Source organism: Malurus melanocephalus, unplaced genomic scaffold (assembly GCF_030028575.1).
Source record: "Malurus melanocephalus ecotype Western Australia unplaced genomic scaffold, MMel_1.1 scaffold_43, whole genome shotgun sequence".
NCBI classification, from domain to species: Eukaryota; Metazoa; Chordata; class Aves; order Passeriformes; family Maluridae; genus Malurus; species Malurus melanocephalus.
The window spans coordinates 995,240-1,022,689 of record NW_026623275.1 but is presented as its reverse complement, the minus strand read 5'-3'; the positions used below and the strand labels follow the sequence as shown (position 1 = coordinate 1,022,689).

The following is a 27,450-nucleotide window of genomic DNA, read 5'->3' as shown; positions in this document are numbered from 1 at the left end:
GGTGACGCACGCGGAAGGCGTCGCGCGGCGCCGGCGGCGGTGCCACGGCGGCGCGCGGAGGAGGTGGCGGCAGCGCGCGTGCGGCGCCGCGATGGAGCCGTGAGTGGGGGCGGGGAGCGGCGGCGGGAGCGGGGGGACACGGGGCCACAGCTGTGCTCGGGGCTGGCTCCGGGTGGCGGGTCCGGGACGGGAATCTCCTTCCTCTGAGGGAGGAGCTGAGGGTTGTCATTCACGGAATCTCAGAATGGACGGGGTTGGGTTGGAAGGGACCGCARTCATTGGCCATCTGCTGCAGCCTCCCTGCCCGAGCGGGGTCAGTCCTGGGGCACATGGCATGGGATTGTGTCCAGACGGGTCTTAAATATCTCCAGGGATGGAGATTTCCCAGCCTCTCTGGGAAACCTGAATCTAATTCAGTTTRTACACGTTATCCTCGTTAAGGAAATTAGCCCTCCGAGGGTTAGATTAATGTTTCGGAGGCTGTGGTTCGCCACTCAGAACCCCGAGGGTGACTGCCCTCTTCCTGAGAGGAACGGTGTGAGTTTTCCTTTCATATGGTGAATAAAACCTCCCCCACCCCCCCATATCTCCACTGTCAGATTTTTTGTTAACGGARAAAGAAAAACTTGTTTTCCCGGATATCTCTTTTCATGGACAGAGCCATAGCCGTGACTAATTATTCAGACTTAAATGAATACAACAAATAAGAACTAAAAAAAAAAGCCAAACTCACCCCATRCAGATATATAAAGGTAAAGCATAGCCATGGTTATCTGTCAGTTGTCATGTAGCAATTCTGTATAGTACTGACAATGTTAATTTTATGCCTCTTTTTATGTAGTCATGTGCTGCCTCATTAGCTATTAACCGTTGTGGAATACATCTGCAAGAAGAAATTCAAGGTCTTCTGAGGGACACCGAAGCAAGCAATGTCTTTAAGCCATGAGCAAGTTCAGGGTGTATGGATAGACCCAGTACTGTGAATGTAGGTAGCATACATGATCATTCAAATCAAAGTGGGTTTKATAGTTCTATTTGGGAGTGAGCCTAAAATAGAGAAGAGCAGTTGGAGGCAGAGATGTTGAGGCTAGGATTTCACAAAAACTGCTGTGCATAAAAGTGAGTTATTTCTGGTTTTAATATCAACTCTGTGCCTACCTACTGCTTAATTTCAGTTTTGCCACAGCTTTCCTTTCTTTAAAGTCAGTCTTAACTGAAAACTATTGTATAACAAGCTCTGTTTTTCATTATGGTCTTTATTAAAGRCATTTTTGTGCAGTTRTGAGAAGYGATTTGAAGATGAGGAAGCATTTTGCTGAACCTTTTGAGAKAAAGCTTTACTCCAAGAGCAAGATGTAACCACTTTTACATCTCATGTATGAATGACTACTGAAAGATTGCAGTTGTTACAAGTGTGCATTTCCAAAGTTCACTCTGTCACAGGTTGCACTAGTGCAGTTTAGTTTTTACTGACTGCTATTTGAGATGTCTAAGTATAATATATCTCTGTATCTCAGTGCTTTCTTCTCCTTTGCAGTCAGTTTCAGACATAAGTTAATTATAAACCACCCTGATTTAGGATAAAGCTGAGTAAGGGTGGTAAAAGCTGCCTGAAAGATTTGCAGACACTTAGGATGKCTAGTCCTGAGCTTTTGACTGCTGTGGTTGGGCTGATTAAATCATCTTCCACTGGTAGAGCAAAGCACAGTTCTTTACTTGTTTGAACAGGTGCTTCCAGACTGAGGAACCTTTTTTGATTTTCCCATAAATGCTTTTCCAACATTTMATTCTTTATTGGGTCTTTCAGATGTAAGAAAGAAGCTGTCAGTGGGGGATCACCAGCTTGCACTTATGTATATTCATAAACTTTATATAATCTCTTTCCCAAAGGCAGGTATTAAACAATGAACTTATRGGAAGGTGATTTTACCTGCTTTGTATGTCAGCTGGTGATAGGTGCAACAACACACTTAAACCTACACAAGGAAGTTCTGCAACTGCTGCCAGAGGCAATGAAACATGCATCATGTGATAGGAATGCTATAAATTGTTGTTTGCCCTTGTGAGAAATGTAGTTAAGATTTGGCTGAGTTCTTACATTTGCTCTTARTACAAATGCCCATGTTGCCTTACTGACTTCTAAAGCAGCAGTCAGTGGCTTCAGTGCGACTTGAGGTATGAAYGAAAGGAAAGCACGGGGTGTGTCCCTACTCTCTGTGTCTCCACTCTTTGTTAGGTACCAGCATCCCTGTTGATAGGTAGGTGTACACCTGCCCATTCCRACTACTAGGTGTTGCACCATCTGGAGAGCAGAATTGGAATAAAGAATGAGCCGATGTCTGGAATGTGTTTCTTCAAAAGCTCACAAGCACATCTGCTCTGGCATATGATTAAACCACGGTGCTAATTGCCAGTGTTGGCTGGGTGGGGAACTTGTGACYGTCCTGTAAGGTGTGTGGGGAGGGAGCTGCTATTAATGCTCAGATCATGCATTTTGAAGTGTCTGCAAAAACCTTGAAATGAGGAAGCTTGTGAAAAGAACCAAGAACATGCAGAGCAAGTCAGAAGTACCCTGCATCAGCCTGTAGCTGTTAAGTGGATGCCCAAATATTAGCGGTTCACAACAGCACAAGTAAATGTTACACTTTACTGCAAACATGGTACTTTTCCAGTTGTCAGCGATGCTTGACCCATATATGCCTCACTTTGCTTTGTTGAGAGATCCTCAGTGTGTGCTCTGCCATGAAATATTTGCTATCCACTTGAACCCTTAATWTAGTTAATTTAGGCATGTCAGCATTTTACATACCGTTTTTATAAGTCAGGGGTTTTCTAATTTAGAGTGATACTTTGGTATCACAAGATAATATCCCATACTTGGTGTACTCAGATAGACAGGGAATACCAGGTCATCTGTGGAAGTGAAGGTGCCTTGGAGCTGATAGAAAAATGCACCTTAGTTCAGTACTACTACAGATTTAGTAGCTTTAACATGGTTTAAGTGCATAAAGGCTGAAGTTTTAAGGCATGGATTTAAGAAAAATACTGCAGTTGTATACCTGCAAAAGTTGTGCAAACAAGTTCTGGTTTGAAATGCCTTCATTTTTAAAAGTCAATTTGAAATAATTTGTGAGGCTTCTGTGTGATCTCTGAGAGAGATCTCACACTGCTTATAGGGTAATTACTTGGTAATTTCAGGTATGATTTGCCTTTTTTGGCTGTACAATCAGCTGCTCTGACTTCCAGGCTAATGCAGAGTTTCTGCTATGTATAAAGATGCGTGGCAAGTGTTTTGCAGGAGTCCTGCGCCTGCAGTCCTGCSCAGCCAGTTTGTGCAGACTTGTAACATTTGCAGTTACTTGCTTGCAGTTGTCATTACTTCTGCAAGTTTTTCCTCCCTTCCCCACCTCCCGTGTGTGTTAACATATTAAGATCTGGATCTCTCAAACTTTACAGTAAAGGAATAATGTAATTTTTTTTATAATGCTTCATTTGGAGAGAATGTAGTGATTCTCAGAGAAAATAGAGGTTGTTATTATTAAWTCCTTGTACTGGTTTAAAGTGAATTGTTTGCCTTGCTTTTAAGGGCCGCTGTGCATGCAGCACATGGTACCTGGTCCCAGGGCTCAGGCTGGGCTTGTGGGAAGGATTTCACCACCTTTTCTGCAATTGTTCGTTAATGGGCTGAGCCAGTAAGAGCACCACTCAGCTGGTGAAAAAAAGAAGGAAGTTCTATTACAAGCTAAAAGGGAGCACTGTCATTAAAATCTTACAGTTTCATTTCTTTCTGTGATAGTGCTCATACAAATTTATCAAAAAATGCCTCCACTACTCCATCAGCCCCCCAATCCTACAGCTTTCCCATATAAACTGTACAAATTCCTACGGTCATACCTACTGAACAGCAGTGGAAAGTTAGGTGTATGGTCGCTCAGTTTTGACATAACTCAAGAGGAAATGTTGGCTGTATTTTGAAACAGGGTGGATTTGTCCTTTTTTTAAAATAATGCATTTAACAAWAAGTAAGATACAGGAGGGATACATTACACAGGATTAATTATTTGATCACATTTCCCCTATGCTAACAGAACTGGAAGTTACTTGTTTTCCTGGGAATGCAATTGGTATTTTCAATCCACACCCACACCCCTCTCCCTCCATTTTGTCTTTAACCTAATGATAACCACCAAAGTGTTGTACAAGAGATGTCATTGCTGTATGTGTGTATTTGTATTTAGGTGCCCAGTTGTAGACTTAAGTTCAGGTTTCTGTTTCCCAARCTTTGGTGGAGCTCAGACAAGAATTCAAAGTCTGAGCATGCACATCTAGTAGATCTGGAGTTYTGCAGCCTTACTRTTTGTGTTTTTAKTGTCACATGTTACCTCAGAGTTTGGTTTAATTGTTGAAGAATGAATGGGKTCTATTTTCTGCCCCTTTAGAAATATGCTTGACACTAATTCTGTGGTTTCTTTTGCTTTCTGTAGGCTGGCCCCAATGCGATTGTATACACTTTCCAAAAGGCATTTTGTTCTGGTCTTTGTAGTATTCTTTGTTTGTTTTGGTCTGACAGTCTTCATAGGAATAGCAGGTAAGGATGTTCTCTTTTTAAAAGATTACRGTTCTTGTACACTTTGTCTAGACCTGTTGGTATTTACAGATGTATCTAAATGCTAATGAGCTTGCCGCTCCTGAGTTGTCTGTGGAAGGAAGCATTACTTTTGACAGGAAAGTGTTTCTTTCATCTCACTTTTTCATAGGAGTACTACMTACAAAAACTTGGTATTTGCAACTGCTTTTCAGGGGAGAGTTAGTAAAATAAAACAAACASAGCATAATTGCAATAATTTTTCAGTAGACTGCTGCCTTAATTGTTTTTCTTTGTATTTCTATCTGTAAAATGATAATGTTAATACTTGTTTTCCTTTGAGGAAACTGATAACTGTAAAATCTTCTAAATGTTTGGGTGATAAATGCCACAGAAATATAAAATATTTTAAAGTAAAAATATGAACTTCACTAGTAAAACATACATGAGCTTAGGTCTCTGGTTTCAAGGATCTTTGTGAGAGTCCTGATGTGACCCAGGAGGCTAAGCACTTAGTGCCTGGGTATTTATCCTGGAGATCAGAGAGATTTGTGGAAGTCTGGTCAACAAAGATGCAGTGTCACTAGGGAGTTGAAAAGCAAGGGAGCCCTCTTTATCTCATGCCAGAGAGCTTTTCCAGGTCTAAAACATTTTTGAAAAATAAATCATAGCGGTATTAAGTATACTAATACTGTGCTGTCAAGAGAGCTTTATCAATACAGAAGTGACAAACAGGGAAAGGTCAAGGGAGGGACTGCTGCTCTTTAGCAACCCACCCCTATGTAAGAATCACTTTAGGTTGTTACCATCTTCCTCTACTGCTGACTTCCCCATCACCCAGCATGTTCAGTGTGTTCTCCTGTGCCTCTCTCTGACTCTTTTTGACCTGTTGGGTTGTCTCTACTTCTGTCCTGTCCTTCACCTCCTTCAGAATGAAAAGGATTTCCCAGGACTAGGAGCCATCCAGTCCTGCCTGCCTTGGAAAGAAGGGTGGATTATTTGGAAGCAGCTGTTTGGRCTTCTTATACCCATCTTTGCCTTGTAGGCAGTACATTTTTCATAATAGCCTTAAATCATAAAATTTGTCTGTRAAATAAAAACATCTTTCCTGCTGTTTGATTTATTATAGCAGCCTAAGGTCTAAATAGACTTTCAGTTCATATGGTTTACTGCTAATATTCCTGTGACTTGCTGAAGGGTGCTGAAGGGCATTATTTGCCCCCTAAAATACTGCATAAATGCATTTGCAAAAGTGCATTTTATATGAATGATAAAGGAAAAGAAACTGAATTATTTAATTTAGTGTAATTTGGTTATTTGGCTTTAAAATGGAACCATATTTATAGTTGTGTACTTCACTGCCAGGTTGCAAGAAATGAAAGGAAAGAAAGTTGTTTTATGTAAGACTAGCAAAAAGCAATGCTCCTGGAAGAGAAAACATTGTTTTGTTCTTAATCAGTAGCAGAACCTGAGAGAGCTGTGCTGGTGTATTGTGTCTGCATGCAGAATAATCTGGTGATGTGGTTACCTTTAGCTCAGGGGGACCTGGCTGCTGTAAGCAATGCTTGGTCACCTGTGTGGTTCCAGGCCTTGCCTGTGATCCCTTTCAGAAACGGCATGACTGTCGGGTTCTTGTCCTTGTAAGATTGGTTTGCTGCATAGTTTGGTTGGCAAAGCGTGAACACGGTTCATTATTATGACTCAATTATTTTTWAAAGAGTGCTGTTTACATTGGGAGGAGACCCACTGAACAATTACTGTGATACTCCTCATGGCTTTTGTTGACAGCTGCTTGCTTCCTGTGAATAGAAGGAGGGGCTCTAACAGTAGAATGCTCCCTCATTAAAATCTGATCACCAAACCCACTTAAGTAAATGAAAGTGTGGGAGATACATCCATATTTTCTGCGCTACTTGAATATGCCATTGCCCACACTTAGCATCTCTACCTGCAGTTTGGGAAGCCTGGCAGAAGTCTTGCTTTTCATCTGAGAAGTCAAGACAGTTTGATCTGAGATGGATGTTGCTCTTACAGTTTTTGTAGCCCAAGACAGACACAGATTTGTTTGGTCTTTTTTGCAAGTTGCACTCACTTTCTTTCCCTTTTCCCAATGGAACTGTTTATCTTTGGGGTGAGACAAGTGCAAAGAGAATCCAAGGTGCRGAGCTCATTTTCTGTTCCTTTACAGTTTTCGTGTTCATCACCTCAGGGTGTTTCTTTGCTTTCAGCTGTGATTCTGTTAAGTGAGCAAGACTAAAAGAAAAACAACAACAATTGACATTGGTCTCTGTTTGTTAATAATGCAGCTACAGCATCATGTTGGTCAGTTGCTTTAAACAATTTTTATATATCACTGGCTAGAGGAGTGGCAGTTTTAGCACTAGAACTTCATTATTTGTTTGGTTGCTGTTCTTACAAACTTTGGCTGGTGACTTCTCACTCCCAAAATTGGTTCATATCTTCCAATTAAAAATAAACAACTTTAAAAAAGGCTAATTCTTTTGGTTTTGTCAAGACTTAATTACTGACATGTGATGTCTTACCAGCTGGGAATATCTATTGAAACTGAATTATGCTTCTTAAAACAAAAAATGCCTTTCAAAAATCTGGTTTATATGTACTGGAGAACTGAAAGTTCAATGATGCAGAACTGGCTTTATAGTGGGCAGCTGACAGTGATGTTGCACTGCAATTCTAATATGAAATCCTGATTGTGATGGTTGAAATTCTTGATTTTTCCTTTTAGGTCTGTAAGATGGTTAATATTGATATTAGAGTGGTTGTAGCAGTCCAAGCAGTGCAGCATGTTTAGAACTGTCATGACAGCCAACCTAAAATACTTTTTGCACAGACTGATCCCATGTTGCTCCCGTTGTTGAAGTTTATAAACTTCCTTCTTTTCCATTGTTTCTCTGTAGTAACTCTGAGGTGTTTGGTCTTTGTGAGAAACTGCTTTTCTTGCATAATTTTTACAGTACTGAGTTTGTGATTAAAAAAAGTGTATTTTGAGGATTAATWAATTCCATTAAACTGCCAGACCAAATATATGGACAGACATACTGGCCCAAATATAGGTCCTGCTCATGTCCTGATTGTGTCCCTACCTGCTATACATCTTCTCTGTGTTTGTTCACACCCTGCTGTGTAGATACAGATCTTTTTCTACTCTTCCCTGTCACTTTCCTGGTTTAGTCCTTTCAYGTTTTGTAAAACCRTATATGYATTCTTCTCCTCAGTACCCTGTGCTCTTGCATACCTAAGGAGGCTAAAGGGAAATTGTACTGCTATCTGCAACCAAYTTATCAGGGATACACAGAAAATGGGCTTTTCTCAGTGGTACATGATGATGGGGGAGAGGCAGCAAAAGCTGGAACACAAGAAATTCCAGTTAGATACAAGACATTTTTTCTTAGCATAAGGGTTGTTAAATACTGGAACAGGTTTCCCAGACAGGTTGTGGGAGTTTCTGTCTTAAAAGATGTTAAAGACTTAATGGGACATGGCTCTCAACAACCTGATCTAATTAAACAAGGGGATGGGCTAGATGTCCACTGTAGGTCTCTTCTGACATAAATTATGATTTTATTGCTTCCCTTTTACTGCGTGCAGAACTAGAGGTAGGGTGTGAGTGAATGGATTTGTAGTGTTTGTCAGTACATGCTAAGTGTGTGTCCATATCAAGAAGGATTGGAGGAATGGTTACATAAAGGGTCTGATATCGGGCTGAACATCTCCCACTACAACTGGACATGAAATTAKTTATTAAATACATTATCTGCTTTAGGATAAATTGCTTATACAGCTTCTATGCAGTTATCTTTTTGCAATGATTTACATTATATATGATAGCATTGGGTTTCTGTAGAAAAGGAGAGGTCCAATCTGAGTAAATTGAGAACTGTTGCTAAACAAACATGTGGTATCCTGGCTTGAACAGACCGATGCAATGAAAATCCATCCTTAGTSAGAAGGTACTCTTACTGTGGTTGTATAGGCAAGTACTACCTCTRTATAAAAAGGCTGTAGCATCATGCACCAACTCCAATGGGATGTGCTTGCCCTGGTGCCTGAGCCTTGAGTGCAGCACATTATAGACACTGTGCTCCATGTAAGCCAGATAATGGTAACCGTTTGGCTGTAGAAAATTCACAGTGCAATGTAATGTGCTGTTTTTTCAGGTGGTTTTTGCAGCCCTTGTTGAGCTTTGAGTCACTGTAACAACAGAGTCATGGTRCTTAGCTAGCTTGTTCTGTAGCTGAGTGCTTTCATGACTGCACTGCCATAACAGCTTGGGATATATATATATGTATAAATTAAAATTGTAGTAGTTTAGAGTACATGTTCGGGGCTTCCAACATGGAGCTCTTGATTTATAATTTACTTCCAATTTAACTATGTCTAGAAATACTGTGGCAGAGATACTTAAAGAACATTCAGGCCGAATTTATAAATTATATTGAAATATCCACATGCTTTACCCTTCAGCTTAAACATCTGAAAAGTGGAATACTATTTACCTGCTTTGCAGGGAGGCATTCTGTACAGTCTTTTGAAAATATACTGTATTTATGTCATTACTTATCAGTAATATGTATACCTCAATATTATTTTCTTTCTTGCTTCTTATATATTGTGTAGGTCCTAATGTAATTGAAACTTCTGTAGCAAGAACTGACTTAAATAACAGCCTAAAGGTAAGAGTAAATAAATTTTGTTGGATTATATGAATGGCTTTACTTGATGGTAGTAATGTCAAACATTTCCCTCCTTTGCCCCAGTTATTTTAAATATTTAACTTTTACTGTATAATGTCTTAGTGATGCTTTCCAATTTGAAACTGAACATGCAATATTGTACCACCACTATGTTGCTTCATGAATAGCCCTGCAGCAATTTCTGGTCTCTAATTGTTGTGAGCAGGTCAGGTAGAGCATCCTAGGATGTTTTTGCACAGCAGTTTCTGATAAAGTGACACGTGAGTTTTTCCCTGGTGAATTAAYTGGAGATTCTTCTAGGAGGTTCAGAAATATAAATTGAGAACACAAATTGAAGAACAATCATTCAGTGGCAACTAATGATATCCCTCTTGTGATTTCCCTTTCTATCATCTGGGAAGGAATATTTCTTTTTCTGGTAAATTGTTCACTGTTATGTGACCAAGACATGGGATTTGGCTTCCTAACAGGAGCATTCACATGTTCTTAAATGCTTTCATATTTTGGTTCTTGGTTCTTGCATTTTTGTTTGTCTAGCGCTTCACTGTCAGCCTAATATCTACAGTATTTTTTTGTGAAAGTGATAAAAAGGTTTTGTTGTGTTTTTTTTTAAAACATGTTTTCTTTAAATATACTGGGACATTTCATTTTTTTTTTAATCTACTAGTCACCTGTATATGTTTGGATTGATACAGTACTGTGGGTAGATTTTTTTAAAATCACATTTTGATTTCAAATTAGAGAAGTCTTTCCTGCATGTAGTTTTTTTGTATTAATGATATCTTTCATTCTTTTGAACGCAATGTGGGATTTTTAGAACGCCTAGTGGAAAATAGGGCTTTTTTGTAATTACAGTTGAACAAGTTTAAAACTGTSTGGCAGATGAAAGCCCACAAATCTGACTTTTGATGTAAAGTGCTAAAAATTATTTCTTACGTTCAGGCTAGGCYTCAGTATTTTGTTTTACATATCTGAGTTTTTCTGTTTCATTGCTTCTGTTTTCATGGGTATTAGGTAGTCATACCCTTYCTTACTGCAGTGCTGTGCAAAATCCATGTGCTCTTTAAGCTACTTGTCTGGAAGACTTCTGTTTCAGCTGCTTATCACACTTCCCGCAGACCAGCTCATATAAATCTCTTCTCAAAAGCATTGTCACAAATATAATTAACATGCCTTTCAGCATTGTACCTACAGATATGTCCTGTAATAGTGTTAGGGCTGGTGCTAACCTTGTGGGTTTTTTTTTGACAGCTGAAGCCGTTTAATTTAAGTTCACCACCACTGTCAACTTACAACCAGCAGCTGTGGCTGACCTGCGTAGTTGAGTTAGATCAGCAGGATGGTGAGAAACTGCTATAGCAATTTGTCTATCGTATGTTTAATTTAATCTGTMACACACATGGTCCTGTTGTTTTTTGGCTGTGGTTGGTGGTTTTTTCCTCTGATATACTTTTCTTCCACTTCCCCCTCTCCCTCAGTAAAAACATGGGCAGCACTGATTGAATTGTAAGCAGCATAAGGGAAAAGTTGTTTGTTGTTTCTGTGAAAACAGTAGCATCTAGATAATCTATGTATTTTCTTCTTCATTTTGGGGGGAAATAGATGTGTAGATTGTAATGATACTAATTTTTCAATAAAGCTTCCCTGTATATATGTGAGAAATACTGTCTTAGTAATTGTTAATCTGTCAAGATTCAGTACAGGGCTTGTGACTTACTGCCTATGTGTAAAAATACTGTACCCCTACTCCAGGAAAATATAACTGAGTAAGTCTGAGTAGTGTTTGGATAGCATATGTGTTTTAAACAATTTTGGAACTCTGTTTGAGATTTCATTTCTGCATGTAGCAATAGTTTAATGTTTTCTGTTTTAATTCCAGTATCCCTCAAGAAGAATGTGACTATGACAGTCAAAGTGCTGGGAGTGGTGAAGGATGGAAGCACACCATATGTTAACAATCAGGTTCACAATCGGACGAGATTACTCAGTTGTGCACAGGTATTTACTTGCTTAAACAAAACTCTGATGTAGTGCATTTTCTTCAAATCTGTTTGTGTGCATGCTACTTTAGATTGCAAATAAGAAGAGTGTACCTGTTGAACACAGCTCAGGAAAGACTCTACAGGACAGTTTTATTAATCCTGGCGGTGTAGTCAGTAATGCTGACAAGACACCTACCTGTCCATCGTTTTCTGTTTCCTTCTGTGACTTGTGTCTATTGCCTGTTAAAGACCCTTCTTTCTTGTTAGAGTTGCTTTTTGTCAGTAAAGTAGTGGGTCCTATTCAGTCACCTAAACAGGTTCAGCAGTACAAAAGTAAGGGATATTGTAATAGAAGATTGGATATGGGATTCCAGAGGAGAAAAAATCTTCTCTCTGACATCTCGCAGAGTCTGCTTGAAATCAGGTGGCAACTGTGTTCTGAAAAAGCCATATTTTTTTGCCCCTGTGAAGAAATGTTTGAAGATTTTGGTGTAATTTTCACTGAAATTTTTAAGCTTAAAGGCATCCAAAACAATTTCTCCAGATGCAAATCCTTTAGGAAGGACATAGAAGAAATTTTTGTGATAAGCATGTATAGTAAATCAAGTGTTTTGTTTTTATATAGATACATGCACATATCTTTGAAATTTGCAGAAATTAATTAATAGTGCTCCATTAGATTTAATTACWCACAGTCAAGAGAGCAACATACTTGGCTTTTCTCTTTTCCTCTTGTAACTTTTAAAAATGAGTTTGTACAGGATAGCCCGATCTCACAAGCTTGACTGACAGAGTTACTCAGATCTGTCCTTGTGCTTAAAGCAGTTGCTTTCACCAGATTGAGTGAAAAGCTAGCCCTATTTATTGTTCAGCCATTCATCCACCTAGCTGACTTTATCAGTTTCTTCTGTTCTCTCTGTTTTTTTCCAAGAAAGTCTTGATCAGAATGATTGTGATTGGTGAGCTATATAATAAATGTCATCAGTATTGGACCATTTARAAACAAATTATCCAACCTATACTAATGGTGCATATTCTGGAATTATTTGAAGATGTACTATTCTGTATRTGTGTTCACAGAAATGCAGTGAAATCATTGTTGCTCACCTTGGCTACCTGAACTACACTCAGTACAACATATTTGTTAGCTTTGAAGACCTAAACAAGTTAACGGACTCCATCCAGAATATTACTTTCACAGTAAGTATAAAGCCTTATACTAGTAAGAGATCTCTGTAATACTATAGAAGTCTGCTTTTAAAACGGTAACAAAAAAGTATCAGGTTTTTGAAGATAAATACAAAAATGCATCATAATTATTTTTTCTGTCACTACTTATGTCAGAGGTATTATAGCATTTACTGTTGATGAGGGTCTAGACCAATTTTTAACTCTATAAGGAAGTTATTTTCTGTCAGAACTAGTGCTGCTATTTTCTATAACAAATAAATACAGTCAGATTCCTGAGAGATATATTTTACAGCAGGCAAGATAGATTAGAACATCCACTTCTCTGCATTTGCTTATTAGAGATGTTGCCTCTCTGAAACATGGAAATTTTTTAGCGTCTCAAGGAGGTGTATTTGAATTWGCAGAATTTTCCAGACTTTACAAAAGTGTGGGTTGTAAAGGTTTAACAAACCCAAAGAAAAATGAAGATTTTTTTTTTGGGGGGGGGGGCTGTGCTTATGAGGAAGACAGATTTTTTTTTTTTCCAGCTAAAACAAGCAGGTTACCTAAATAATTCACTGAAATAATCTCCTGTGGAATAATTATCTCAGTTCATACTGCTTACTATTGCTTATACAACACCTATATCATGTGTATTGATTGAACCCAGAAAGAAGTTTAGAAAYATTTTCATTGGGAGAAAATGGAACTAAACCAAGTTTATAAAACAGGTTACTATGGTATATTTACCTGTATACAGCATACAGTGTGTCAGAGCAGATAGCAAGCAAAAATCTTACTGTAAAGGAAAAATACTTTTAATATAYCAAATTAACTTTCTAAATATTAATATTTTTAATATTCTAGTACATAAAGCTCATAATTAAAAATAAGCACTGAGGGGGAAAAACACCCTAAGCTCACAACCTTTATTTAGTTCTGGACTTCAAACAGAACAAAGTGTTGGGGCATTTATAGCTGTRGAGTTTATTATCTTGCTTTGCAGGCTGCCTTTAAGACCTATGTGCAACCCCACAAAAAAACTRACCCAAACTTTCTTGCAGCAACTAAARTTGTCAATTTTTTTTYATTATTACAATTGTTTATGGTGATYTCAGTTGAAATCAATGGATTGCCTTTTGCATAATGGGCTTCTCTACATATAATTTTCATTCTACATTTACAGTTTAAAAAGACAAGACAGAGRTTGACAGATTTAATATATTGAAAGGTAAAGCTTCTTGTTCAGATGAGCAGAGCATATGTTGTGCCAGGGAGTTTACATTTCAAAAATGGCTTCAGAAGCGTGCCAGGTATGAAATAAATTGTCAACAGAGCAGAGTTTAAGCAAACTGATATGTTATAATTAATATTTATGCCTTTCTAATAATTAGAGTAGAAGAAGGACTCTTTCCCCYTTAAGCTATGTAAAGATTTTTGTATTTCTAGTAAGCTTTTTATCCTTCCTTGATATGATTTTGTCTTTTTAACTTCTGAGACAAGTGAGTAAACTTTAAGAAAACAAACCCCTTACAGGAAGTACCCCTGTACCTTATTTACCTCTTCATAATCAATTTATATACCTGGCCTTGGTAGTACAGAAGMACATATTGGATTTACTCATTTATTGGCATTCAAACTTTGAAAGTACAGTTGAAATCAATGAAGACTATCCTTTTTGTCCTGCGAATGCTTTGACATATGACAGCACTGCGTATCTTATGAAGTAGCAGGACAAAAGAGAAGCAAGGCTATTAGGCTGCTTTGCTTATCTTTTTATCAGATAGTCCTGTGGGTATAAATTTATCTTTCCATGATGGCCTAGTGGAATTTGGTTATACCTTTCAATTTTGAAAAGCCACAACTTCAGATAAAGTGCTAATTATTGCTTTCATATGTAGTCTGTCAAAATACTATTCATTGGGCTCTTTTCTTGTAGTGGAAGACCTATAATCCGACTTTTTCACAAGTGGAAATATGGTTCCGATTTGTCTTTGTAGTTCTTACTTTTATGGTCACGGTAAGATTTTGTTTCATCTTTTTTGGAGTTTATTATGGAGGCAGCTGATAACACTGCTCTGTAGTGCTGTGTTTAGTAATTTAACCCCAGGCAGCAAAGCTGACATGTCACTGAATGGGTGTAAAAACATTTCTGAAATACTTATGTAGTTGCTGCTTTTATGCTTTTTACAGAGACATTAAGAAAATAGGATAAATGGGAAAACTTGTTCTTCTAAACCCTGGTTTCGGAATAAACAAAAAATTGTGCTTAGACAAAGGAAATTGTGATGAGATGCTAAAAAAAGCAATTTTTTTGCACTGTAGGTAGGCTCACACTTTGCTATAGGATGGCCAGAGTGTGGGCTGGTTGCCTCTGAAAATGAGCAGAACTCAGGTGTATATGACCTTTATCAAACTTTTAAGTTATCACTGCCTTCTGTGTGATGATGGGCCAGATGACCTCCAGAGGTCCCTTGCAGCCTAAATTATGCCATGATTTAGATCATGTCTCCTTTCTAACCTGTCTCAACTCCTGGAAAATACGGGTTTGAGAAAAAAAAAAACCATAAAATCTAAAATCCTGTATTTTTAGAGTAGGCTCATAAAGTATTGCATACTAACATAGTATTTTTCTCCCACATGATGTTGCTCAGCAGGTAACTGAATATAAAATGCAAACTCACCTTTTAAAAAAGTGAGTTTAAGTGGAAGTTTTTGATAGTGTGTGACCAGTAAAGAGGCAACTTTTTTTCTTCCACACGTTGATTTTCATGTACTGGCTGGTTTACTTCTCAGTTTGCTTGAGAAATTAAGTAATTTGCATTGGGGTGAGTGAGCAAACTTGAAGTAGAAACTAGGAGACCTGGCTTCCATTTTACAGTGCTCTCAGTGGCAAAGACCTCATGAAGTGGCCTTTGTAATGTGCTGTTCTCTGTTATCTCTGCTTAAACCATTTAAGGCTGTATTCCTTCCTTAAAAATTRTTGTTGTTGTTTACAGTGTCTGTTTGCACATTCCCTGCGGAAATTTTCTATGAGAGATTGGGGTATTGAACAGAAATGGATGTCCATCCTGCTTCCTCTCTTGCTACTTTACAATGGTACTTGTATCCTGGAATTTTTGGAAAGGCTCCTTTTTAAAAAAAAAAAAAAAAAAAAAAAAAAAAGAGCAGACAAAATGGAATTTCTCCTTGAACTTATAAGCAGCTGTTTATAAGGCTTCAGAAAACTAAATTTAAAAAAACCTAACCCTTTCAAATGTAGCAAATTCAAGGGTATGAGTGGGTTGATTTCATTCTTCTTAGTCACATGAATGTCAACTCCTTTTTAAAAAAGAAATAGGAAAAAAAAAAAAAAGAGCAGACAAAATGGAATTTCTCCTTGAACTTATAAGCAGCTGTTTATAAGGCTTCAGAAAACTAAATTTAAAAAAACCTAACCCTTTCAAATGTAGCAAATTCAAGGGTATGAGTGGGTTGATTTCATTCTTCTTAGTCACATGAATGTCAACTCTTTTTTTAAAGCTCTGATTGGAATAGGTGCCTACCACACTGATTGTCTGTCAATTTCCATTTGTCTGCTGTCTGATTTCTCCATTTTTCAGATACTCACRCTTTAGCTAAAAATGGAGGCTACTTTTAGTCCTGTGAAACACATCAAATTCTAGCACTTTSTAGGAGTACCAAAAGCATATTTGCATCTTAGTCATTGTGTGATCATTAACAGTGGTGTAATAGAAATTCTAATAAAACCTGAAATCTTCTAGATTTCAAAAGGTTGGTAACCTTTTGAGATTATTTCTACAGCAGAGAGAATTGCTGCTGGAGGCACCATTTTGTTAATTTCTGTATGGTGTAATTTGAAAAATCTTAGGGTTTTTTTTTCCGCTGAAGATAGATTCTGCTTTACTTTTCATAATGAAAGGTTTTTTTATCTCTTGTTTAACTTTCTTTTTTCTCATTTTGTTGTAGATCCATTTTTCCCCCTTTCTTTTCTGGTGAAYAGYTGGTTTCCTGGAATGCTGGATGATCTCTTCCAGTCACTGTTTCTGTGTGCATTGTTGTTATTCTGGCTTTGTGTCTACCATGGTATAAGAGTACAGGTAAGGGATGCACCTTGTACTTCCTGAGGAGACAGGACTTGTTTTGTTCAATTCTCTCAGTAGGTGACAAAAAGGAAACCAAATTTTTACAAAACAGACCTTATTTTATTCATAAAGTGCAATGTGACATATGASCTTTGGACTTAAAATGATTTATGGTGAAGTAGATTATTTTGAGTCTACCAAGCCCAAATGAAATAGAGGGAACAGTCTTCAGAATTATGATTTTATGATGCCATTATGCTTTGTTCTTGCTTGAAGGGTTTTGACATTGTATGTGGTAGTTGATTGGTTTTTTAAACTACTTTAAAGTACTGCATTAGAGAAATAGAAATTCTAGATCTGATTCCTGTCAGTGAAATATATGGGACCTTATAAACAGGATGCTCCAAATCTATTTCATCTTACTAATACAAATGATGATACAATATAGTGTTTTCTCCAATCACCTGTGCAGGATAAAATTACAGAAGATGAGTGTCTTAATAAAGTCCRTGKTTTTTTTTTTTWWATTTTATTCTGTCAAGAATGAATAAAATCTCAAATGTGTGTTCACACCTTCACCACACCATTGTTTTCTCAACAGGGGGAAAGGAAGTGTTTAACTTTCTATCTGCCCAAATTCTTTATTGTTGGACTATTGTGGCTGGCCTCTGTTACACTGGGAATATGGCAAACGTAAGTAATTTAAAATGTGGTGCACAAGTATGAGCTGAGAGTGTTCAAGAATGAGAAGATTGTTTATATCTAGTGGTTTCTTAATGCACTGATTGTGATACAGGAATGGAGTTCAAATTCTTACATCTTTCTTTTCTGCAAATTGTCGCTGATTTAAAAATGGTATTCTGTGGACAACCTAGTAGTAAAGAATTTCATAAATCAGAGTATGATCTAGAAATTACTAGTTTGTCAGTACAGTATGGCTCCCTACAAGAATCACTCTAGTGCTATGTCTCAATTAGCTTTAGTATCTGAAGCAAAAGTTTCTCTATTGTTAACTATGACATAGTTTGACCAGACTTTCTTGACTATTAAACATGCATAATTGGTATTGACATGGCTTAGTCAAGCTTACTCWTGGCTTACTCAAAACTCTGTCCTTTTGCTTGGTTTAATGGTTCTCACTTTTTTCCACTTTGTTATGTTAACATAAATGTGTCACTCTTCCCCACCCAGAAAACTTAATCTGTTTTAGTACATTTAGTTTCTACACTGTTTTAGTCTCAAGGGTTTGCCTCTTACTTTATCTCTCACAAAGAATATACATTCTAACCTCCTTTCCATTGCACCTTGTAGAAAGCAATGCAGTTGCAGGAAATGCTTGTGCTGTTAATGGAATTGCTATGAGGAAAGGCCTCATGTCACAATTTTCTAAGGATAAACTGTAAACACTGAAGTCTTGTAGGAATTTACAAGTTACACATTTTCTAAAAAACAAGTGGGGACATTAAACATTATCACAATTTAAATTCTCCGTATTTCTTCAAGTTTATTTTGCTATATATAGTAAATTGTCATTACTCCATTGGAATGAATGGCACTGCACCAACTACTCAGCCAAACCCTTTTGTTGTAAACTCTATGTAGTAACCTTAAACCTTTTCTTTGTGAGTGGTTTTTGTCAGTATGTCTTTTTAACATYGTTTGGATTTGTGCATGTACTACTTTTTAATTTTGAATCTTTTCTAGTGTTAATGAAGTACATGATCCTACATATCAATACAGGGTTGACACAGGCAATTTCCAGGTAAGTCAGAAATGTCTTCTTGCTGTCCAATTGCTAGGTACAGTTAGGCAAGATAAGGAGATAGAAAGTTTGTTCTTCTTTAAAAATCTATAAAACAATTTATAAAATAGAAAGTGCTAGTCAGATAATCTTACTCTGACTATAGTACTTTCGGTTTTGCTTTAGATCATGCATGGACTATACTATTCTCCATCCTGCTGAGAAAAGTAAATTRTCTTGCAAATCTGGAGACTAAACACCGCAAGTTTAGTCACAGACTCTTGAYTGTTTGGATTGAAAAATAAAATTTAAGTCTGTTATTAAGTCAGTTTTGTACATCTTAACTCCTGCCCAAGGTCTACTACCCTACTAAATTTCAGACTTGTAGTAAAAGAAGATTTGATATACATGGGTCCCTCTATTGTTCTTGGGACCTGTGTTTTTAGAAAATTACTATTCAGATATTCAACCAATTCTGAAGTCAGTTAACAAAATCCTGGCTTCTAGTAGGCATCCTTTCCTTAYATTCCCCAAAAACCTACCTGAATGTATTATCATCCTTGTTTCATGAGCCTACTTTCCCTGAATAAGTGGACCATTCTGTGTTGTGCTTTTGGGAACTAATGGTTTCTATTGACAGAAGGAGGACTAGATGAAATCTTATTAAATAATCAAACCTAACATTTTTCTTACAGGGAATGAAAATCTTCTTCCTTGTGGTGGCAACCACATACATTCTCTACCTTTTATTCCTGATAGTGAGGGCATGTTCAGAACTTCGAAACATGCCTTATGTTGGTAAGAAAWATTTCTTTTGATTCTTCCTAAACAGGCTCATTTCTCCTAGATGTAGGTGTAAATTAATAACAAATTTTAAAAAAACTAATAACAATTTTTCTCATTCTTTTTCAGATCTCAGGTTAAAATTCTTGACTGCATTAACATTTGTAGTGCTTGTCATTAGGTAAGGTTTTTCAAAGTACATTTTTCAAATCAGTACTGTAGCTTTTCTAACCTTTTTTTCTGGGCTTTGAATACATTTTGTTGCTAATAAAATAGTCAATGAAACTGAAGAATGCCTTTTGATACTATTGTGATGGCAAGTGTTTCTTAATTTTTTAACCCTTCATGAGGGTTAAAAAATTTTTGCGCTAACTTTATATTATTTTGATTACTATGGCAGTTCACTAAAAGATGCAGAATTTCACTTGGGAGAGCTTTTCTGGAGCTTTGTAAGCTTCACTTAATCAAAGCAGAAGTTTACTATTAGTTTCTTATATTATTGTTAACAYCTGTTTTCCTCACACCAAGCTGTTATTTCAAATTGCTGTTGACTATTGGATGCCTGTAGTGGATGAAATCTGAAGATTTCTGCTACTCTCAGCTGAGTGCTGGCTTTTAATCACAAAAGAATCATTCTTAGTTTAGAACTCAGAGAGCAAATGTATCTTAAAAAAATAACATAATTATTCTCTCGTATACTCTTCTATCAACGTACTATTTAAATTTTGCACCCTTGGGTGCAAATTATATGCTTTATTTTCTCCCCACAGCATTGTTATACTCTACCTACGTTTTGGAGCACAAGTTCTTCAGGACAACTTTGTTGCTGAGCTGTCAACTCATTATCAGAATTATATCCTTGCATTGTGATACTGCTCAAGTAGGAATGATAAACTGTTTTCATGCAGAAGTTACTTTAAAATTATGTACCTAAGCTGAAACCTTTGACTTCTAGGTAGACTTTTAAAATTGAGTCTATTTTGTTTGAGATTTCCTGTCAGCATTTTTTAAGGCTCTTTGTAAAGGTTATGACCTAGACAGTCTCAGTCTAATGTGTCCACATCACATGAATCACAGCTGCTTTTGATACTCTCCAAGAGGAATGAAGCCTTAGATATGCATGCCTGGTGCATATCTAAGTAATTTTCATGAGACATTATGATAAATTCGACTGTATTAGCTGCCTCAGTTGTTTGCTCTGTGCTTACCAGTTGTCACGGGGCATAATAAAATATGAGAAATTAATAGTTTAGAAGTCAGTGAAAATGCATTTGTGTATTGGTCCAAGTCTACATGTGCTATAGGTCACAACAGAGAATTTAAGTGGCTTGGGAGAGTCTAAAGTCTGTTGACAACAGGATAATGACCTGTATTCCTGGCCCTGAACCATGATATCCTAATGCATTCTACTTTCTGAGAGTGCTTGTGTGACTGCAGCTGCTCTGGTTATTGCTCAGATTAGGTATGAGTTAGGAGGTATGAGAAAGCAATATGTAAAGCCTTCAGTATTATCCAAAAAAATGGTAAGAAACCATCTTCAGAGTTCTATCCACACATAGTCCTTTCTCCTTCCTTGTTAACCACTGTGCCAAGGAAGAACTTTTTWAAAAATAAACCAAACGCAGCCCACCTGAACACCCAACTTCCTCTTTCTTTCAGCATTGAAGGCAGAACTGTTTGATCAAACATGCACTTCACTGCTCAATAGCAGACTGTAGCTCAGCAAATGTTACTTGTGTTACAACTTTGTTTTCAGTGGGAGCTTTGCCTTGAAMTAGCTTGAGTACATTAGTGGTCATTGAATTTATAACATCAGTTTTGTTTAGTCATTCATGCTCTCAAACCTCAGTAAGTTGAACATTCTTTCTATTGAAACAGCCTGYGTATGGGTTGTGTCTTGTTTCCAAAGTTAATGAGAGAACTGTATTGAGCAATATCCTTGACACTTAACTACCAGCAGAATTCTTATCATTTTATGGTTTATTGAACTTTTATCTCTACACATTAGCCTTCGTGTATTCCCCCTCAAAGAATGCACTATATGGTAAGTGTGAGCCATTGTCTGGCAAACTTGGATGACAAGAGCTGCTCTATTAGCAGATCTAGGCAATGTCTTTGTATTTTGATTGTGTCATTACTGTTCCATTTGCTTTAACATRAGCTGCACTGCTGCTGAGCAAATTAATATAGGAAATACGAAGGAACATATAAAATGTAATCAACTGATTAGCTAGGCATGAATTCTTGTGCACTTAGATCAAGCTTACAGTCAGTGTGATATTTGCATGTAGTTCACCAGCATTTGCAGTGAGTCAGACAGTCTTGAAGGAACAACATCACTTCATTTGTACTTTGTTCTAACAAAAGTGAATACACTGGCATGCTGGCAGACTGGACTCTGAAATCAGTAACATGCTGTAGGAAAAGTAGGAGTGAAACTGATCTCTATTATGGAAGGAATTTTGGAGAACTTGCTATGGGGAGGCTTATGTAAAGGGAGGTAAAGAATTAARTTAYTGGCACTTCTTGGATTCCTATATARAGGATACAATATGACTTACATGATCATTATAAAGCATTTCCCTCTAACAGATAAAAATCTTTAAAAATAAATAGTTATACAGAGTACATTCTCTGTTTTRAACATTCTGTTCAAGATACGGAACCATAGAAGAGCCCAGATTGGAAGGGACCTGAAAAGATGCTGTAGCCCAACCATGGGAAAGGAGGCCTAGATGAGATTATCTATTTGCAATCATATCTTGTATTTTGAGAGCATGCAGCAGGAAGGCACTGAATAGTGGAGCTGGTCCTTTCTCTAAACTTTTTAGAGTTGAAGTGGACAGAACTGTTACAGAAAAATGCTGGTTTTCCATCCAGAAAGGAAAGAMCTGGCTAGATATGGAAATGTTTGTTTGTAGACAGCAGAAGGTAAAAAGCTGCCAGGAAAAAGATGCTCTGGCAAATTGCTAGATTGAATTTTACTTGCATATAACTGTGAACTATAAAGCAGCACAGATTATGCAAGAAATGAAGGGCTTAAAACAAGCTAKAGGGAATTGTCATAAATAGCCATTGGAAAGTATGTGTTTCTTTTCATCTCACCATAGGTCCTTCCTTCATCTCTTACAAGGACAGAAAACTGGGTAATCACTGAAGTGCAGTCAAGGGATTCCAGCTTTGGTCTATTGTATTTGTAGCTTTGAAATAACAGAAGTTTTTAAAATATAGACAAAATTTTGATTAATGAATTTATGTGAAAGCTGAAATACRACACAGAAAATTGCACAGGGGAGGAAAGCCAACATACACAACATGGAGAATATCTAAAAATGAGATAATAATGTAATTCCCTTAGCTCTTACCATAATTATGTGGCTGAAGGGTAGAGAATTTAAAGGACAGAATTCCTGTATGGATATAGTTTTGTTAAACTGTGGCTGTGACTGCCCTGAAAGTTGTTGTGTCTGTTGCTACAGTGTTGAGTTAGAACTACAGTCACATTTACAGTCTATATTTAACACASTAAACTAACCCTTATTTGATTTTCCAGAATCACAGTTGAAAGACAATCCTGCTTTTTCCATGTTGAATGATTCAGATGATGATGTGATCTATGGGTAAGATTATAAAATACCTATGGAGAGTTACTTCTGGTGTGTTTTTTTTGTATTATTCTTTTATATATTAATTAAGTGAGGGGTTTGTTAGTGAAAGTTTTCTGCCTAAAGAATAGAAATGTAGCCTTTTCTAAAACAAATACAGTGAGAATGCATGTTTTTTCTTTTTTTTTTTTTTTTTTTTTNTTGGTTTCTGAAAGGGACTGCCATAGCACTGATACAAATGGGTAAGAAAGTATTATGATGCTGGTAGGTCATGGAGTGAAGGCAGCTACAGCTGTGGAATGAAAGGGCTTGCTTTTTACGCTGGGAAGGACAGCAGGAGTCWGGTGGAATTAGCAAAGAGGCAGCTCATAGGTCAATGCTTTTGGGAAGGAGAATGGCACTCCTTAGGTCTCCAGACSTTAATTCTTATTGAATTAAGAATATTCAAGTCTAGCAAAACTTCCTTKACTTGTGTGATTTTATGTAATATGAGAATTACAGTAGCAGTTAAAGCCCATTCCARTTAAGTTGTGTTTGTGCTAGACACTGAAATACAGCCATTACCTGCCCTTGGTGTTTTTACCTCTTACTGAAGACACTGAAGTGGCTGGAACAGTGAGGATGGGACCAACACTGCACCAACCTGAACCAGTTCATGCTGGGATAGCTTGCCTTTGGTTAGTTAGATGAGTAGTGATAGTGCCAGCTTGCTTCTAAGCAAATCTGTGTGAAAAATGGCTTTCACTGGAATAACTTCTATTATGCATCATCCTCTAGAGAAAATTTGTATGTGTTGCTTATGGCTCCCACAATAAAGAAAAAACAATGCCAGCTTCTTACCCAAGTAACACTGATGCCTCAGTGTAGTTTAGAACTTTCCTGTTTATTTTCAACTTCATGTCTGAACACCATGTTCAGAAGTTTCAACACCTGTCTGTTTCACAGGAGTGACTATGAAGAGATGCCACTTCAGAACGGCCAAGCTATTAGAGCCAAGTACAAAGAAGAGTCAGACAGTGATTGATTGACTGGTTTCAGTGTAGAGAGATGTGTTCATCTGGAATGAAGCCAGTTCTGAAGTTTTCCTAGATGGATGACTTACAGTCTGCCGTCATCTGAACACCAACTCCCAGGAAGGACATCCTGCTTCTGTTTCTGTTTACAAGGATAAAACTGAGAAAACGAATGCTGGAAATRGTTGTGGTGAAATCTTAAGAAACCAAAATTTTTACGTGTCTTATAAAATGCCTGAGAACAGGATGTCTGTGGACTAAAATCTTCATCTATTTCCATTTAAAAGTCTCACAGATTATATACTGAGTTTCAAATTGCTTMTTTGCTGCTTGRTTTTAATTTTTTTCYTCTCTTTACAACGATGTACAGCATTCATCTGTTGCATTTGCATTAGCTGTTYTGTATAYTGTCCACTGCAGTATGAAGTGCCTCATTTCCCTTTCAATTTTCTACCTTAGCCTTTTGAGCTGGAGGCAGGGAATGAAGTGGTCTTTCTTGGTTTTTTAATCACTGCAAAGAAGACAAGCTTTCARTTCTTCCTTGAAATAAGTGATACAGCCTTCAGGCCATTTTTAAAATACATTTCATTACGTTTACTAGATTTGTAAGTGCAAGATATGGGAAAACAGTCAACTTGTAGTGAGCCAGGAAAATGTCAGTGGTGCGAAATTACGTGTGTTTCATGACATGCTTTACTGCCACAACGTGTCTGTATGTTTTTTCTAAATAGCGCTTTCAAATGGAAATATTTCAGCAACAACAAATCTCAGAAGGAAGCCAGTACTGGCTTCTTGCTGGTCTTCTTGTGTGCTGGAGGAGATTGTTACACTTACAKAGAATAGACTATGAAAGTTTTCTAAGGAATTACAGTTTGAAATTTCCAAACATTTCATTTTTAGAGTTTTTTTCCTACATGAATTTTCCCTCAAGTTGTATTAATAGTTRTTGTATTGATACTCTACATGCTAGGAACAATTGTGGTTGCTTGTATATTGAACGTGCCTGAGTCAGCTTGTGAGCATGTTCTGTGCACAGTTTAGCTCCTTTGTCATAYCAGTTGCCACCTGTATGATGGGAACTTTTACTAGCACATTTTGTGATTATCTGTATTCCAGTCTGTGCTGGAAYGAAGTTATATGGGAATTAAATATTCCTTGTACAATGCTGCTGCTTCTCTATTTAGAAGTTGGTTTTCTCCTACACCATTGTTCAGTTCATTATTTAAGATGTTTGTTTGTACCTACTTCTGTTTTCAGATACTTTTCTAAAAGTATCTCCTTTTTTCSTGTATTTGTAACAGAGATTAACTCTTGTAAAATTTCTCTACCCTGCTGCTGTTGAAGACTCTCRAAAGCACTGTTAATCTACTACAATAAGGTGCTGGGTTGTACTAGGGAATTAATCATTACTACAGCATTAAAGTAGTTTAAGCAGAATAGTGCAATGAAGTCCTGCTAGACTTGCTGAATGATACTGGGGAAAAAGGAGATTTGTTGTGCTTTAATGCAACAACTGCTCTAGACCATTCCCATTGTAATAACCTCGTGGTTCAAGATCATGAAAGGTAGACTTGACAAGGCAGCAACTCAGAGACGACCAAAGGAACTGATTCATGTGGTTGTGCCCTTGCTRTTGTAGAATAGCTCAGATTAAATCAGTGCTCTGCTAAAGATGTGTCAGGAGACATTGTGTGTGTGAGAGAGGGAAAGCTTTCTAAAACTATGTCAAACTGTGAAATTTTTTGAGGGTATCTGAAATGAAAACCTTCTTATGCCAGGGATCATTTCTTTGTTAGAAGCCAAAGCACTGTCATATGGCTAAGGCAAGGAAACTGATGGGGAAGAAAGATAAGGTTTTTCCCTTCAATTTCCTAATTGATATTRCTTTAGAAGAACATACAGGAAAACATTAAAAAATTCAAGTTAGTGGTGGTTTTCTTTCCAGTGAACTGTAGTAAATGTACCTTCAGCATTTCTTATTAGACTACTTTTAAAGGGTATGGGAGATGCTCTGTATCCTGAAATTTGAGAGCCCATTCTTATTTTTGCTATTCCTAAGATAATTCTCCCTATTTGAATGTGCAGTCAGATATGGGAACCAATTTGGCATTGTTTGCATAAGCCAAATCCCTTAAGTTCCACTGGAATAACAGATACAAGAAGTAGGTCTTCAAAGAGTGGTATTTACACAATTCTTATATATTCAGGTATTTTTTTCCTCCGATGCTGTTTAATTCTCTTCTAAATTGTTGTGAAGAGATAAAATTTGACCAATGTCCAAGTACACTAATGTTTCTTATCACGGTCTGAACTGGTTGTTACAGTTAACTCTGAAATAGTGCCATGCTTTGGGATTTCATTAACAAAAACCYGTATTTTTCATCTAACTTGGAGATTATTTTTTCTAAGTTGTTTTCAATCCATTTCTCTTGTTGTTTTATTTGAATAAACTTCACTGCATCACTACATTCAAAGTGGAAATAGAAAACCTAAGATTGGGAAATGTGTACTTGAAGTAAGTATCTCACTGAAAAGAGTGAGAAAATAGTTTCTGTGGTAATTTTTAGAAATTATATTTAAGCAATGTTTGCCATGCAAAATAGCTTTCTGTTTTGGAAATGCTACAGTGTTATGGTAGCTTGGTTGAAGCACTGTTGCATCAAATTCAATATACAGTAAGGTGACAAAAGGAGTGAAGCAYATGAGGAACTAGTTATACTAGCAAGACTCCTCTTATTTCCATGATGGGAAAGCAGAGACAATATTTGAAGAATATTCCAATATGGATTGTRAACAGCTTGGGAGTAGGTGGCATAAATTCACCTCTGAGTAAAGTACTGAAATCTAAGAGTCAAACAGAAGAAATCTGTTTAAGAAGTAGCCTGGCTTTCCTTTTATTACTGCTGAAGTACTTACTTCCCTCACTATTGGAACTTCACAAAACAAGTACACAGAAAGGGCCTACAGCACACAGTGATCTTGCTCTAAAGGAGAGGTCATYCATTAAGTAACTGCAAGAGTGCCACATACACAGTGATTACAAGGGACTTTCAAGGAATCAATAATTGAGTGCAAGCCAGTCATAGCAACTAGTGTCTATAGTATTTGCTTTACAAATACAGCTGATGTTGAAATTGGTTGAAGACTTTCCTAGGACTGGCAGAGGAAGGTTTAACATCAGTGAAAAACAGCTAGTGCATTGGATCTGTGGGACAATATTGGGGAGAACTATTCCAGCTAGGAAAGACTTGGATCTATTGTCTTTCTGTGAGCCAAATGACATTTTATCCATAGTCACCTAATGTCCCCACGCATTTCCTTTTGCTTATGCCAGTAATAACTTTTGCATTACTGTAAAACCTTTTTTTTAGGCATTTGTAAATATGTAAAATGAAAATATGGAAAAATTGTGTACCAAAATGGTATAAAAAAGTGTAAGATAAGTGCTCTGTTTAATGAGAAGCTGTAATTAAATGCTGCTTTGAGAAAGTGTGCATGAGGACATGTTAAATATTCTGTGTATCTGTAAGTTGTGCTAATAATGGCAAATTATCCATTTATGTGGCAAAACTTCATGCTAATGTGGAATATGAAGGAAAACTGAATATTTTACTTCAAGAAAGTTTCTTGGAAGACTTTATGTGCATAATCATTGTTAAATATGTTCATAATAAAGTTTTATATCTTTATATTGTATCCTGGGTTTATTTTCCTTCTTCTGAATTTTACTTTCCTTTTCATAAACTGTTTTTATGACTTACATATATTTTC

General features: G+C 37.0%; 1 protein-coding gene across 2 annotated transcripts; it reads left to right on the top strand.

Annotated features, from left to right (window-relative positions):
- Positions 1 to 24: 24 nt before the first annotated feature.
- TMEM181 (transmembrane protein 181) lies at positions 25 to 27,368 on the top strand. Of its 2 annotated transcripts, XM_057364848.1 has the most exons (18): positions 25 to 99; positions 842 to 985; positions 4,485 to 4,588; positions 9,224 to 9,279; positions 10,552 to 10,642; positions 11,180 to 11,298; positions 12,363 to 12,482; positions 14,392 to 14,472; positions 15,452 to 15,551; positions 16,422 to 16,552; positions 17,139 to 17,230; positions 18,242 to 18,299; positions 18,974 to 19,076; positions 19,191 to 19,242; positions 19,832 to 19,914; positions 21,016 to 21,105; positions 22,615 to 22,681; positions 23,612 to 27,368. In XM_057364848.1, coding segments are annotated over exons 2-18 (1,428 nt in total). In that variant the 5' UTR covers positions 25 to 99; positions 842 to 983; the 3' UTR covers positions 23,691 to 27,368. The 2 variants fall into 2 exon arrangements, with proteins under 2 accessions (XP_057220831.1, XP_057220830.1); XM_057364847.1 differs by lacking the exon at positions 842 to 985.
- The last annotated feature ends 82 nt before the right edge of the window (positions 27,369 to 27,450 follow it).